The following is a 15,232-nucleotide window of genomic DNA, read 5'->3' as shown; positions in this document are numbered from 1 at the left end:
TGGGTACACAATTGAAGTTCAGTACAGCTTATCATCCTCAAACAGATGGGCAATCTGAGAGGACGATCCAGATATTAGAAGACATGCTGCAGGCATGTGTACTGGACTTTGGTGGATCATGGAGTAAGTATCTGCCTTTGATAGAGTTCTCCTATAATAACAGTTACCAGTCTACCATTGGTGTTGCACCTTATGAGATGCTATATGGTAGGAAGTGTAGATCTCCCATTCATTGGGATGAGACAGGTGAAAGGAGATACTTAGGTCCTGAGGCAGTTCAGAGGACCAGTGAGGCCATTGAGAAGATTAGAGCTCGGATGCTCACTTCTCAGAGTAGGCAGAAAATTTATGCAGATCCCAAGCGTAGGAACGTGGATTTCCAAGTGGGAGACTATGTCTTCCTTAGAGTCTAGTCATAACAGGTTTAAGTTCAGGGCTCGGGATGAGTCTCTGGGTGATTCTAATGGTTAGAGCGTTGCCGGGAATTAAAGGGAAAGAAAAGCTCACCCAGCCTAGAGTGGAGAGCTTAGGTGGTGATGTGTACATATGCGGCCGCTTGACCACCACGGCCAAGGAGTTCTCAGAGGAGCTAGGGGGTTTACCCTATTTTTGCCGTTTAGGTCGGCGGGGTTGTAAATTTGAAACAGTAATGACCATTTTGTGTTACAAACAACTTGTAAATGTTTTGATGAGCTCATGAACAGTTTATATACTTAATAAAATATATCATTTCCTTTTTATTGGTTTTCCACCTTAGCCTGTTAATAACACTTAGAGCACGTTTTTAACCAAATGACTCGGGTAGCGGGTCAAATTTCCGGTTCACCGATCACCGTAACTGTTCTGGGGTAACCAGGGCGTTACATCACTCACTGATATTTGAAGGGAGTTCAAGAGATTCAGTGTTTCATTAAAACTAGATTCGTAAAGAATAGTACAACAAGATTGCGGCAATAGTTTAAGATGAGTCTTATGTTGTTTAAGTCAATGCTTTTGTATAACTTTGTTCTTTACTAATTGATTTATTCTCTGGGCATGACCCAATTGATGTAGGTTATATGAAAGGATTTCTGAACCACGTAAAAATTCCATTGTGTCAATTTTTACTTGCTTTCTGTTTCTATTTTAACATTCATCACAGTTGTGGTAACAACACATAAATTTGTGTAAACAACTTAATCTATATTTCATATTTAAACAAGTTGTTTAATTCTAATTACTTGGTAAGTATAAAATACAGAATTTCATTGTTGTATATTTATTGTTTTGTTAAACAATCTTTAGTTATGAGCTTTATAATGAATCTATATTAATTATAATAAATTGTTAAATTATTTGGCGATAGGTATAAACCACCCACACCGTATATTTGCTGTGCAGTTTGGAAAATTGCTTAAATTGCATATGTGGTGCGATCCAATAAATTAGCAAACAATCGCACTGCATGCACCATTGTTAGGTTCATTTGAGGTTTGTTTTAGAGAGTGTTTTATGTTATGTTTTTAGTTATTTAGGATTGTTTTGTGCAAATTTAAGCTTATTTTCTTCTTGTTTCAGGTTTTAATGGTCAAGTACATTATATGGAGTGAAATGAGAAGAAACATTTTAAATATGATGAATAAGATGGATTTATTATTGATTGTGAAGTTTCAAGACATTATGTGTGGAAAATACTACACTGAAGATGCTCAACACGCATAGTTTATGCTCTATAACGCAAGTCGGAAACTTTAAGCCGCATTTTGACCATTATTTCTTCATTTTCTAGAAACACTTCTAGAAATAAAACCTGTACATATTTCTCTTAGCTTTCAATAGATTTTTAAATCATTTGATTCGAAGTTATATCGGGGGAGTTATGATTAAAATACGATGGGCTGACGCTGCAGTCTGTTCGAAACGAATTTCAGTTTTATTCTATACAATTAGCGCCCCTACGCTATCGAAGTTAGAGACATCTCAATGGTTACTTTGAATTTTTCTTAGTTTTTATTTTTATTTTTGAACAATTTGAATTTTTGGGAATTATTTGTTTGTTGTTTTTATTTGCTTAGTTTTTAGGTTCAATCTTTATTTTGTAATTTTTCTTCTATTATTAAACCGGGAAAAACGTGAAAAAAAATCAACATAAAAAAAGGAAGAATTTTGCTCCAGGGGAAAGTGCCTAGGCATTGCGTAAAAAGCACCCTTGCGCTGGCTAAGTCAGAGAGTCTCAGCCACCTCCACTGCCACCACCCTTTTGATGTGCATTTGCTTCCCGGTATGTAGCGTCCTAGAATTTTACTTAGTTATGGATTTTAGTTGGAAACTCGTATAAATAGTTATGGATTTTATAAGTTTAGCATATAGTTTAGAAATATTAATTATAACATAAGATTTGATTAATATAGCTGGTCCTAGAAATATTATTTATTATAATCCAAGGTTTAGATAGAATAATTAAGAATGTGACGCTTGTCACATGTATGATTATGAAGGATTTAAGCATTTTGGATGAATAAATTAATAAAGGATATATCTAGAAGGTCTAGAACCTTTCCTCAGCTGTTAGGATCACCTTTTACTCAGTCAAAGTGGTTTAAACAAATTCAAGTGTGTTGAAAGTGTGCAAAAACGTGTTTAAAATATCAATGTGTGTCGATATATCGCAGCTATAGGGGTCGATATATCGCCTATGATTGATACAGAAAATATGTCGACTTCGCACGAACGAAACCACGGACCCTCGGGATTATGGTGTAGGCGATATATTGGCTCTAGTGGCCGTTTTTGAATTTTCGTAGAATTCTGAACTAGAAACAGCCCTCAACAACTTTGACTCGTTCCTGAACGTCTTTGACCAAGTTCTGGGCGTCTGTTGAACAGATAATTCAAATTTATTCAATTTTTTTAATCATTTATTTATTCATTTTAAAAGGAGTTAGTTTCACTCCCTGAACTTTATAAATAGGACCCTTCACTCAGCCATTTTATTCATCATTCAAGTACAGTTCAAAGCCTCTAAGCTGCTAAGTTCGTTCTAGAGAGAAACACTAGGATTTTGGGTTAAAGCTTTCAAATCTAAAAGTTTTTATAAACACTTGGGAAGTAAGATTTTGTGTGATTTCGGTGTTTGAGGTATAGATCAAAGTTCTAAGCTATCTAAGGTACCGTTAATCTTCAGGTTTAGTCCATTTCCATTAGTCTTATTCTTTTCTTTTTCTTCAATTACTAATTTGTTATAATGACTTTTGGTTAGGTGTTTGAGTTTCTTGAAACTTAAGGTCTTCGGTAAGTTACTATTTTGATGATTTAGATTTTCTTTTCATCTTCTTTTCTTTAGAGGACTTATGGTTTCTTATGTTTGGTTTTAGGAGTTTTCAATCCCGCTCTTGTCTCTAATATTCTAGTTTTTGGTAAGGAAAATTAGGTAGTTTAGTATTATGACCTAGTTTATGTAGTTTATGATCTAGTTTATGTTTGTATGACCTAACATTTCAAGTACAATAAAGGGATAAGTGTGTCTGGATCTAAGGTGTCCAATGATGTATGACAGACTATTATCCAGTAGGCTTGGTTACCACAATTTTATGACGGGCCTAAGTTGATGTCCGGTGTATGACAGACTTTTGTCCGGGGCCTAATTGCCACCCCCTGTATAAGCACTTATCTTTTTTATTATATCTCACTTGTTATTATGATCTATGACCTGTAGTTACAATTATGATTATGACTTATGACCCAAGTTACGATTATGATTATGACTTATGACTTATGACTTAGGCTATGATATGACCTAGGATTTTATGATGTTGTATGGTTAGTATAAATAAGTTTTTGTAATGACTTGTTGAAATTTATGATATGATTATATGACTAACTCTTGTTTGTATTTTCCTTACTGGGCTTAGAAGCTCACTCCTTATGATGTTGTTGTGCAGAAAATTGATGATAAAAAGGCCGGTGACGAGTGAGACTTAGAAGCTTCGTGATGTACTCATGGGGACCATATAGTTGAGGAAGATCAAACTGACCTATTTTTATTAAAGCATGTTATTTTAAAGTTTTACTTAAATGTTGCTCATTTTTATGTTAAAGACAATTATTTTATTTTTGTAAAACCATGGATCCATGTAATTATTTTCAAGTTTTCATTCAATAAAAGAGCAATATTTATGAATTATGATCTAACGTTGTATTCTCGGTAATCTATGAGAAATTAGGGCGTTACACGGTAAGTCTTCTTCACTTTGCTTTTATTTTGAACATTGTGGACAATGTTCATATTAAGTTTCGGGGAGGAGATTTACTTTCGTTTTGTATATATTTAGTAGTTTGTTTTGGTTGTGTTTGTGTTTGTGTTTTAGTTGTGTATTATATCTGGTTAGTCTTTTATTTATTGTGATGTTGTGTCTAGGATGTTTAGAGAGTCGTGTTTGTTGAATCAAGTTGATAATGATAAGCCGATGAGAATAATTGAATAAATTATTTGTATAGTTGGACGAAAACAAAAGCCATTTAAATCCGCGTTGATTGGAATATTTTCTTGGTTTACTTGGGCTCTTATAAATATTTGAGAGCCTAATCATGATTTGTGAAAAAATTCCTTGCGTTTGAAAAGTATTTATGCTCGCTGAATTTTGTTTGTGAAAAGTTGTACAAATATCTTAGAACTTGCTTGCTATTTGAGGCGAAATCCTGGATGATACGTGCTTAGGAAGATGATTTAGGCAATTTTCTTTGGAAAGTTTGAGCCTTTCAATCCAACCTTTATTAATTAATCCATAGTTACCCATTTTGAGATTAGTGAGATTCTTTTTATTGTTTGACACCAATGTTGAGCCTATTTGAACCCTTTAAAATTACCTTTCATTTGAACGTACCATGAGCATATAAAAATGATTTGGGTGATTGATTTGTAATGGGGTATGTATTTGAAAGGGTTGTCAATAGAAAAGTAAAAAGATTGAGAGAAAAAGAAAAGAAAAATATGGAAAATGAACTACACTCAAATTGAAAATACAGAAAACTAAGTTTGGGGGAGTGTAATATCATTAGAAAAAAACAGAAAAAAAATTAAATTATGTGTATGAATTTTCTCTCAAAACAAGAAAGAATGGAAAAATTGGGAATGTTTATGGGTTTGTAATTTTATTATAAGATTGTTTTGTTTGGTTTGTATGCTTATGGTATTTTTGAGCCTAAAATGATATTTCATCTACCTTTACCTAAGCTGTTCATTATATGCTTTAAAAGTCCTCTTGATTCTTGAACATATATTGTTTACATTAGTGGAGAGTAGTAAGTAATGCAAGCATATAAGATGATGAAATTGGTTGTGTGATATGAATTCAGTGTGTATAAATTAATTCAAATGCAAGTTATTTATTGATCATGGTTAGGAGAGCTTTTCTTTGTATGGACCTGGGTAAGTTGGAGAACTATTTTGGTTGAAAATCTGGATTGATGTTATGGTTGAGTCTTTAAAAGCTATATGAACATGACATTTATAATTTTGAAGCTTGATTTGTTGTTGTTAACTTGATGTGTCGTTTTTTGTTTGTCTTATGTTTTAAGTATTGTTTAGTTCTTCTTTACTCAAGGGCGAGTAAATGTTAAGTTTGTGGGAATTTGTTAAGTTCATTTTAGGTTTGTTTTAGATATTGTTTATGTTATGTTTTTAGTTATTTAGGATTGTTTTGTGTAGACTTACGCTTGTTTTCTTCTTGTTTCAGATTTTAATGGTCAAGTACATAATATGAAGTGAAATGAGAAGAAACATGTTAAATATCACGAATAAGATGGATTTAGTGTTGATTGTGAAGTTTCAAGACATTATGTGTGGAAAATACTACATTGAAGATGCTCAACACACATAGTTTATGCTCTGTAACGCAAGTCTGAAACTTTAAGCCGCATTTTGACTATTATTTCTTCACTTTTTGGAAATACTTCTATAAATAAAAGTTGTATATATTTATCTTTGCTTTCCATATCTTTTTGGATCATTTGATTCAAAGTTATATCGAGGGAGTTATGATTAAAATACTTGACGCTGCAGGCTATTCGAAACGAATTTAAGTTTTATTCTGAACAATTAGCGCCCCTGCGCTATCGAAGTCAGAGAGCACAGTTCAAGGACGTGTGAAATAGCGCCCATGCGCTATTGAAGTCAGAGAGCATGTTTTTATGATTTTCCAAGCGCCCCTGCGCTATTGTTCGAACGAACGTCGAAAACAGGCATTTTGAGTGGGGTAAAAATGTCTTTTCACAAAAAATCATTATGTTTTTTTATAAAGGAGGACTTAGTGTGATTTTGAGGCGGGTTTTTCATCAGAGGAGGCAAGGAGAACATTTTGGGAGCAATTTCAGAGATTGAATCTAGAGTTCATTTTCTTCTTCTTTAATTTTCTTTAGGATAAACTCTAGTATTATGGATTTATTTGCCATGTTGATGATCTAGTTTTATTCTTGGGGTTTTTAATTGAATCTCTTGAAACTTCTATGATTTAATACAAAGTTTATATTTCTTTCTTCATCTTTAAGATCCTTTCAATTTGTATTTATTATATGTGATTGATTGACCATCTTTTACATAATCCATATGAGTTTGAGTCAAAATCTGAAAGGTGAGATTTAAACATGCTATAATTGATTGACATTGATTTCAATATTGAACGAGAGGATCAATATAATTTATGTAGTTTTTGATCTTAATGCTTCTTATATGTGAGTTTATCATAGAAATATAGAAAATTTATATCTAGGTCGAATTTTACATATCTTAAGCTTAATATAAAATGCTTTTGTAAACTTGCTATATTAATAAAAAGAATAATTGTGAAATCTAGCATTAATGAAATACTAGAGTGGATAGAAGAGGAGATTAAACTCCCTAATTCGTTATTTATTGAATTAATTTTCTTTTGTTTCTTTAATTTCAGTGTTAAACTTTTGTTATTTTTGTTTATGTATATGCTCTTATAAATTCTAAAAAAAAAATCAATTTTTTGTTAACCAAATAGATATTAGAAATTAATTATTGGTAATTTAATTCAGTTTTCGTACGATGATAATCGAATGTACCCAATATTACTACATTGCGATTACGTATACTTGCGTAACTTAAATTTCACAACAAGTTTTTGTTAAATTTCATTGTTGTATATTTATTGTTTTGTTAAACAATATTTAGTAATGAGCTTTATAATGAATATTTATTGATTATAATATTTAATTGTTAAATTATTTGGCGATATGTATAAATCACCCACATTGCATTTTTGCGGTGCAGTTTGAAAAATTGCTCAAACTGTATTTGTAGTGTGATCCAATAAATTAGCAAACAATCGCATTGCACACGAACAATCCTATGGCATACTAATAATTTTCTTGAATTAAAAATCATGTTTTCGTGGCTGATCATTAGGTTATTTTTCATAAACTTGCTAAATTATTTAAGGGTTTATACTTTTTTGGACCCTGTGTTTTTTCTCATTATTTGTTTGGATCCTTTGTTTTGACAAATGATTTTTTGGACGCTATGTTTTGTAAAATAGTTAAAATAGAACCCTAAACTCAATTTTGATGAAGAAAAAATTGAATATAATAACACAATTTTTAAGCAGAATGATTTTATTTTTGTTCTGAATTGTTAGTTTAGTAAATTGTTTGTGATTTTAGTTGAAAAAACATTGACCAAAATCGGATTTAGGGTTCTATTTTAACCATTTTACAAAACATAGGGTCCAAAAAATAATTTATCAAAATACAAAGTCCAAACATGTAATAAAAAAAAATCCAGATTCTAAAAAAAGTATAAACTCAATATTTAAAGTACACTAATACTTTCTATTAGTTTGTAGGCCTTAATTTATTACATATAAGTTTACTGATATAAAAATATTTATTTGACATTTTTTTTTATTATGATAAAAGTTGACCGGCCATATGCCTTTACTAATACTGAGCGTGAGTTGGCTCTCTTTGATAACTATACTTTTAATTTTCTTTTGTTTATGTAAATGAGAGACAACATTATGAGAAAATAGGAACAATATATGTTATACTATAATTACAAATTTTGTTCAAATAAACTTAGAACGTAATTAATTTTTGTTTAAATAAAATTTAATTGATTTAAAATGTATAATTATTTAGGTTAATGCATCAATACCCGTAGTTTTATATAATTTTATTGTAAATATCTCCCATTAGAATTCGTTTTTTTTTTACTCTAAATTATAAGGGGTCATCCGATGACAAGTAAAAAAAATAAAATAAATACAAAAAATAGTCAGCTCTTCTTCACTCACTCACTGTTTCCTTTTTCAGTCATTCTGATTTTGAGTCTTTAGCTACAAGAAATAGAAAAAAGAGGGAGAAAGAGAAAATCACTGGTTGCTGAGAAGTAAAGATGAAGAAATATATGAGAAAACGAAAGTTAACAATTAATAAAGAGATTGAAGCAGAGGATTGGTGCTTCCTCTGCAAAGAAGGTGGCCAATTACTCATATGCGACTATGGGTAACTAATTCTCTCTTTACATGCAATTTCACTTATGGGGCCACTTCTTTACCTGGGAAAAAAGACCATTCCCCTTTGTATTTTGTGGGTCTTTCTTAAAATGGGAAAACAAACAGAAGAAAATATCGTCATTACCATTTTTTTGTTTGGTGGTGTGGGGGTTTGTTTTCTACTGATAGATTCTCTGACGTTTTTTTTGTCTCCTCTGTTTATTTATTTGATTTAAGGGAAATTTATTCCCAAAGGAACGATAATTCTTATCTGTGCATGCTTTGTTTTAATTCTATATTATTATTATTATTATTATTATTATTATTTAAATCTTATTTTCAAAGTGTGATTTGTCAAGTAATGCACTTCTCTTGTGATTTTAGGATCTGTTTGAAAGTTTATCATCCTTACTGTGTTGGAAAAGATGATTCTTGTTTAGAGAATGGAGAACACTGGTTTTGTGGTAAGTGATGCTATTATCATATTTTATGCTTCTCGCTCTGTTAAGATTATTGCATTGTTGTTCAAGTTCTACGCATCATTCTTGCATGTAGTAGATGTGTCAATTTATATGTATCTGTTGGGTCTAGTGATTAGTAAATTTACCTGATTGCCTAATTTTACATGATTTGATTACATTCAAGTAAATTTTAGATGAACTTCATAATTTCTTCCAAAGTAATGAATTAGTTTCCTCCATTAGTTAATATCTATAATATGTTTTTTACTTTTTGTTTTTCAGGTCGGCATTCCTGCTTAATGTGCCATAAAACCTCAAAGTTCCAGTGCTTTTGCTGTCCAAATGCTTTTTGTGCAAAGTGCATTAGCTCTGCTGAGTTTGTACTTGTTAGGGATGATAATGGATTCTGTAAGGAGTGTCTTAATCTTATTTTACTTGCAGAGCAAGATGAGGTTTATGACTCTAATGGGGTATGCAAATTATTATGCTACAGTTTTGTAATAAATACATGGTCACTCTTTTTTCCCTGTAACGTTCCCATTGCTGTACTTTTTTCAGCTATCATTTAATAAATATTTGAATAATATATATTGTCTTACCTTTAGAAGTGATTGCAAGAATCTTTTTGTCACTAAAGTTTCTGACATTTATCTCAACTTGTTTATAACTTATAAACTCGAACTTATGATTTATTTAGTTTTTTTTTTTCGTCAGATATGGTTTGTTTAGTTAGTTTGCTCTTGCAACAGTTTCCCTTTATCAGTGTGTTTTTTTTTGTTCATAGGCTAGAGCAGCATAGCTTCTTTATTGGGGGTTGAAATGCGAGCACAGTTTTGAGCTATTTCATTCATTTGACTTTTTGTTTTTGATTTTTCAGGTTAAGATAGATTTCAAAGATAGAGAAACACGTGAGGGCCTATTCAAAGAATATTGGGACATAGTTAAGGAGAAAGAAAGCTTGATTCCAGATGATATTCATGCTGCAGATAAGAGACTAAAGAAAAATGAGAATCAACAGCAGGGTCCAGTTTCAACGAAAATTTACTGGGGTGAAGAAGATGATGATTTCATAGTAGTTGAATCCAACAAAGATGTAGTAAAACGGAAGCCATTATGCAAGAGCAAGATATCAAAGAAACAAGAGTTTATTGGATGGGGGTCGAAACCTCTTATTGAGTTTCTAAAATCCATTGGTAAAGATACAACCAAACAAATGTCCCAGTATGAAGTGGATGCGATCGTCAAGGTGTACATTCAAGAAAAGAGTCTTTTCCACCCAGAAGATAAACGCAAGGTTCTTTGTGATGGAAGGCTCTATTCTGTTTTCCGAAAGAAGTCATTGATAAAGAAGAAAATATATTTCCTTTTGGATGCCCATTTTGCTAAGAACTTGGACAAATCAGAGTCAAGTGAGTATATAGATGGAGATGAAGAAAATTTGCAAGACAAATATCAAAATGTTGTTATGTCATGTAAAAAGCAGAGAACTGTTAGCCCTGATAGGAAATATTATGAAGAGGAAGCTGTTAGGCGAAGCTGCTTTGCATCTATAGTTTCTGATAATATCAAACTGATCTATCTAAGGAGGAGTTTAGTGGAGGAGTTATCAAAGCAGCCTGAAAATTTTGAAGAAAAATTAGTTGGAAGTTTTGTTAGAGTCAAAACCGATCACAGAGATTATCAACAGAAGAATTCTCACCAACTTTTGCCTGTAACAGGTAATTTCTACAAGAAATATTATGCACTTGAAGCACTGCATTAATTATTGTTATATTAGACTGATCTATTGGACACTAGGGTCCATTATATTTAATTCTAAACATGATTTTTCGTACTAAAAGTTGTATCTGTGTCAGTTCATCCATCTTAATTGAAGTTTGGTTTCATAAAACTGTTTTATATCTCAGGTGTAATAAGATCTTTTGCTGGTGAAATCCTCCTAAAATTTTCTCGTATGCATTCGATAGAAGACTTTCGTATTTGTATGCTTTCAGATTCTGATTTCACTGAGGTAACAAAACTATTTATCCCTTGTTTGAATAATGATGAATTTTATTAAAAGGATTTTGATTTTAAAAAATGGCTTGCTTTGTTCGTCATTTCATTGAAGTCTTTTGCTGTGATTGGTCTGCACAGTTGTCATTGGATTTTCATGTTCTAATCAGCTTGACAAGAACTTAAAAGTTGTTACAGCCTTCTGTGTGTGCATTGGCCTTCTATCCTATTGCATTAACTTGCTCTAACCCGAAATACTTAACTAAATTAGCTACATTGTTTGCAGGAAGAATGCCAAGATTTGCGAGAAAAGATAAAAGTAGGTGCACTCGAAAAGCTTACTATTGTAAGTGCTGATGTACAAGCTCTTTCAATAGCAGAAACTTTTAAATATTTAATGATGGGATAATTAGTAATGTTGCATTCGTTATAATTCTATTTCTTCTGGTAGTTGTCTTCATGTGTTTTAGTGGCTAAGGCTTGTCTAATTTACTGAACACATTTTGTAAATCTACTGTCAAAACCTTTGTTTTAAAATTTTTACTTGCCCTTAAATAAATAAAAAATTGGCCAACCAACCTTGTATGGACATGGACCAACAAACAAAGAGAAACAAGTAAAAGCATTGTCTAAACTTTTGCAGGTTGAGCTTGAGGAGAAGGCCAAAATTCTGCACGCAGACATTACTAAGCAAGTATGTTTTCTTCTAATACACCATTAGTTTGAGAAAACTCTGGAGATGCAAATATCTGAGCTACAATTTCTTTAACTTTTGCATAATTTGACTACTAACTCTTCTAAAGATAAGAATCTTTATATGCTTCTTCATGTTTCTGCTTGATCTCCCTCTGGGATTGTGTATATGGTAAATTACTCTGCAGTGGATTAAGAGAGAGCTGATCTTCCTAAAGAATTGCATCAATCATGCAAATGAGAAGGGGCGGAGAAGAGAATATCCTTTGTTTAATTCTTGCATTCCAAACATGTAACATATGCCCTTAGTTGTTATTTTGGACTTGCATGCATTAGCCATACCCACCAGGTATCTTACACTATTAAGAGGAAATATATCATGGTTTAAATAGACAAATATTTTGTACACAGCTCAGCTCAGCTAAACTAACAAAATATAATTTTTTAACACGAATTCGTATATGCTGTTTTACAGTTTGTTACTACCATTGTTTCATTTTATGTGTTTTAAGATGCTAATTCATTCTTCTAGAATAAAGGTTGACCTTAACCTTGACCTTTTGGTTCTGAACATTATTGGAGTATTTAGAGCAAAGAGAACGACTCGAAAATCCATCCGAACAGGAAAAATTACTGCTAGAGGTGCCCAAGGTCATTGCTGAAGCTTTGGAGAACAATGCAGAACTGGAAACTGATGATACAGGGGCTAAAATTGTGTACTTTTGAGAAAATGGAAGCTGAGTTATGGTCCATTGGTGAAAATGTTTTAGTTTTCAAAACTGAAATGGTATTTGGGGTAATATTCTTTTTTGGAAGCCACGACTTTTTCCCTTGTAATTATGTATATGCCATCCAATCCATGTTTGTGGCCTACCCAGGTTTTATCTTTGCAATGTGAAGATTCCTATTTTATCAGTTGTATATCTCTTTGAGAAAATTCTATCCAAAATTACAGTATAATGCAGCAGGGTTAGAAGAACTAGTATTTAAAAAAAATAAAATTATATACGTGATTATCTTCTGACCAGTTGCAATGTCACTAAATAAGAAAAAACTAAATTCAAGATGATCTATATGGAACAATACAAACAAAACAATATGGACAAATGATTGAGGTTTCATATTTTTTTACAAAAATATTGACCATTTATTAAAATATTTGATTTTTTTTTCTGAATAAAATACTTAATTGATTGTATATTTAAAAAAAAATTCAAAGGATGTATTTAAAAAAAAAAAAAAAAACAGTATTTTTTTAATAAAAATTAAAAATAATAATTTATTATTTTCTTAATATTTTTGTGTTTTATTAGTTTACAAATGTAAATATGAACAGAATTGAGACAAGTTTTAGAAAGTGCTCTTGATCACGTTATGAAAATGATCAGAGCTGAAATTGTTATTTATAGAAGATGAACATAATACAAAAAGACAAGAAAGCCCCTGAGATATAAGAACTAACCAAAACTGAAAAACCAAAAATAACAACTAACAAAACTAATCTATGTGTAACCTCTAACAGCCCCCGTCAAGTTAATGGGTCTGTGAAGAACCGTTAACTTGGTACAAAGAATAGAAAATTGAGTTACAAGCAGATGTTTTGTTAGTATATCTACAATCTGATCTGAAGAAGAAACATAGTAAATGATGAGGAGTTTGTGAGAGACCATGTCCCTAATAAAATGGAAGTCTATCTCTATGTGCGTCGTTCGGGCATGAAAAACTGGGTTTGAAGCTAGATGAGCAGCAGACATGTTATCACACCATAGTATTGGAGTAGAAGGTACTGTAAGCCGAAGTTCAGAAAATAACTGCTGGAACCAAGTGAGGTCAGCTGCAGCATTTGCAAGAGCACGGTATTCGGACTCTGTGCTACTCCGGGAGACTACTTTCTGTTTAGAAGATGACCAGGAGACAAGACTGTCACCCAAGAAAACACAATATCCACTAGTGCTGCGCCTATCATCCGGATTGGAGGCCCAGCCAGCATCACTAAACGCAGCAAGGGGAAGAGAAGAAGCAGCAGTAAGTGTAATGCCATGAGACTTGGTGCCATTTAGATATCTAAGGATCCTTTTGACAGCCAACATGTGAGAATTTGTAGGGTGCTGCATAAATTGACAGGCTTGGTTGCCAGCAAAAGCTATGTCTGGCCGAGTCATAGTGACATACTGAAGAGAGCCAATGATGCGTCTATACTCAGTGGGATCTTCAAGAGGTTTGCCATCATTTTTGGAGAGTGGTTTGCCTACTGAACCACGTGTAGGAGCAGGTTTGGAGTCTAGCATCTCAGTGGAATTTAAGATATCAGTGATGTACTTCTGCTGACACAAGTGGATTTGGTTTGGGGTATGAGTTACTTCTATGCCGAGGAAGTAGTGCAGTTGACCAAGGTCCCGAATAGCGAAAGCTTGGTGTAATTTGGCAACCAATTGATCAATATGGAGGGAGGAGCTTCCTGTTATTATAATATCGTCAACATAGACAATGAGAAACAGGTGAACAACGGAGGTGTGCAGAGTAGACAGAGAGGAATCTGACTTGGAGTTGGAGAATCCCCATGAGAGAAGTGCATAACTAAGTTTTGAGAACCAGGCCCGCGGTGCTTGCTTTAGGCCATAGAGGGCTTTCCGTAGTTTACACACATAGGAGGGAGTTTCTTGATTGATAAAGCCCGGAGGCTGAGACATATAGACATGTTCAGTTAATTCTCCATTTAGAAATGCATTATGGATGTCTACTTGTCTGAGTTTCCAACCTTTTGACAGGGCCAAAGTGAGAAGAACTCTAACAGTAGCTGGCTTGACAACTGGAGAGAAGGTGTCAAAATAATCAACTCCCTGAGTTTGAGTGAATCCCCGTGCCACTAACCTTGCTTTGTGTCTATCAACAGAGCCATTGGGGTTGTATTTTAACTTGAATAGCCACTTACAATCGATGATATTAGCATGAGCAGGAGGAGCAACTAGAGTCCAGGTACCATTTCTGTGTAAGGCAGCAATCTCAGCTTCCATAGCATCACGCCAGGGAGCAGATTGAAGAGCAGTCTTGTATGTTCGAGGAGGTACAAGAGAAGATGGCAGCTGTTAGGCAACATAAGCCCTCGGTTTGTGAATGCCACACTTGGAACGAGTCATCATTGGATGCGCATTGGAAGGAGGCAAGGGTGCTGAGATGGGTGCCAGAAATTATATCAGCCGAAGGTACCTGCACAGGCAAAATGACTTGATTCTGCACAACAGGGTTAGTAATGCTAGTATTAACAAATTCTGTAGAGATGACAAGTGATTGCTCAATGGGAGGAGGAGAAGGAGGAAGAACAGGTAAGTGAGAGGAAGAAGGGGCAGAAGGTGGAAATGAAGTAGAAGAGGATGGGGGAGAGGGAGTGAAAGAGGTGGGAAGATGTTAGGATTAGTTTTGGTATGTTTTTATGGCGTGTTTTGAGAGGCAATTTTAATCTTTTATTTGGTTTTGTGCGATATTATGCCGATGTTTATTGTGTTTTCAGGATTAAGTGTGGTTATGAAGGAAATAGTTTGAAATTGAAGGAAAAGCGCTTAATTTTTGAAGAAACGGTGTTAAACGGGC

General features: G+C 33.2%; 1 protein-coding gene across 1 annotated transcript; it reads left to right on the top strand.

The window, feature by feature from the left end:
• The first annotated feature begins 8,310 nt into the window (after positions 1–8,310).
• On the top strand, positions 8,311–12,603 carry LOC133793825 (uncharacterized protein At5g08430-like). The gene is made up of 9 exons (XM_062231088.1): positions 8,311–8,505; positions 8,880–8,959; positions 9,239–9,426; positions 9,834–10,674; positions 10,864–10,967; positions 11,238–11,297; positions 11,595–11,645; positions 11,833–11,903; positions 12,217–12,603. Exons 1-9 carry the CDS (start codon positions 8,396–8,398, stop codon positions 12,368–12,370), a joined length of 1,659 nt encoding a protein of 552 aa, XP_062087072.1. The 5' UTR covers positions 8,311–8,395; the 3' UTR covers positions 12,371–12,603.
• The last annotated feature ends 2,629 nt before the right edge of the window (positions 12,604–15,232 follow it).

This window comes from Humulus lupulus, chromosome 8, assembly GCF_963169125.1.
Source record: "Humulus lupulus chromosome 8, drHumLupu1.1, whole genome shotgun sequence".
Lineage (NCBI taxonomy): Eukaryota > Viridiplantae > Streptophyta > Magnoliopsida > Rosales > Cannabaceae > Humulus > Humulus lupulus.
This window is presented reverse-complemented; position numbering and strand designations above follow the sequence as displayed.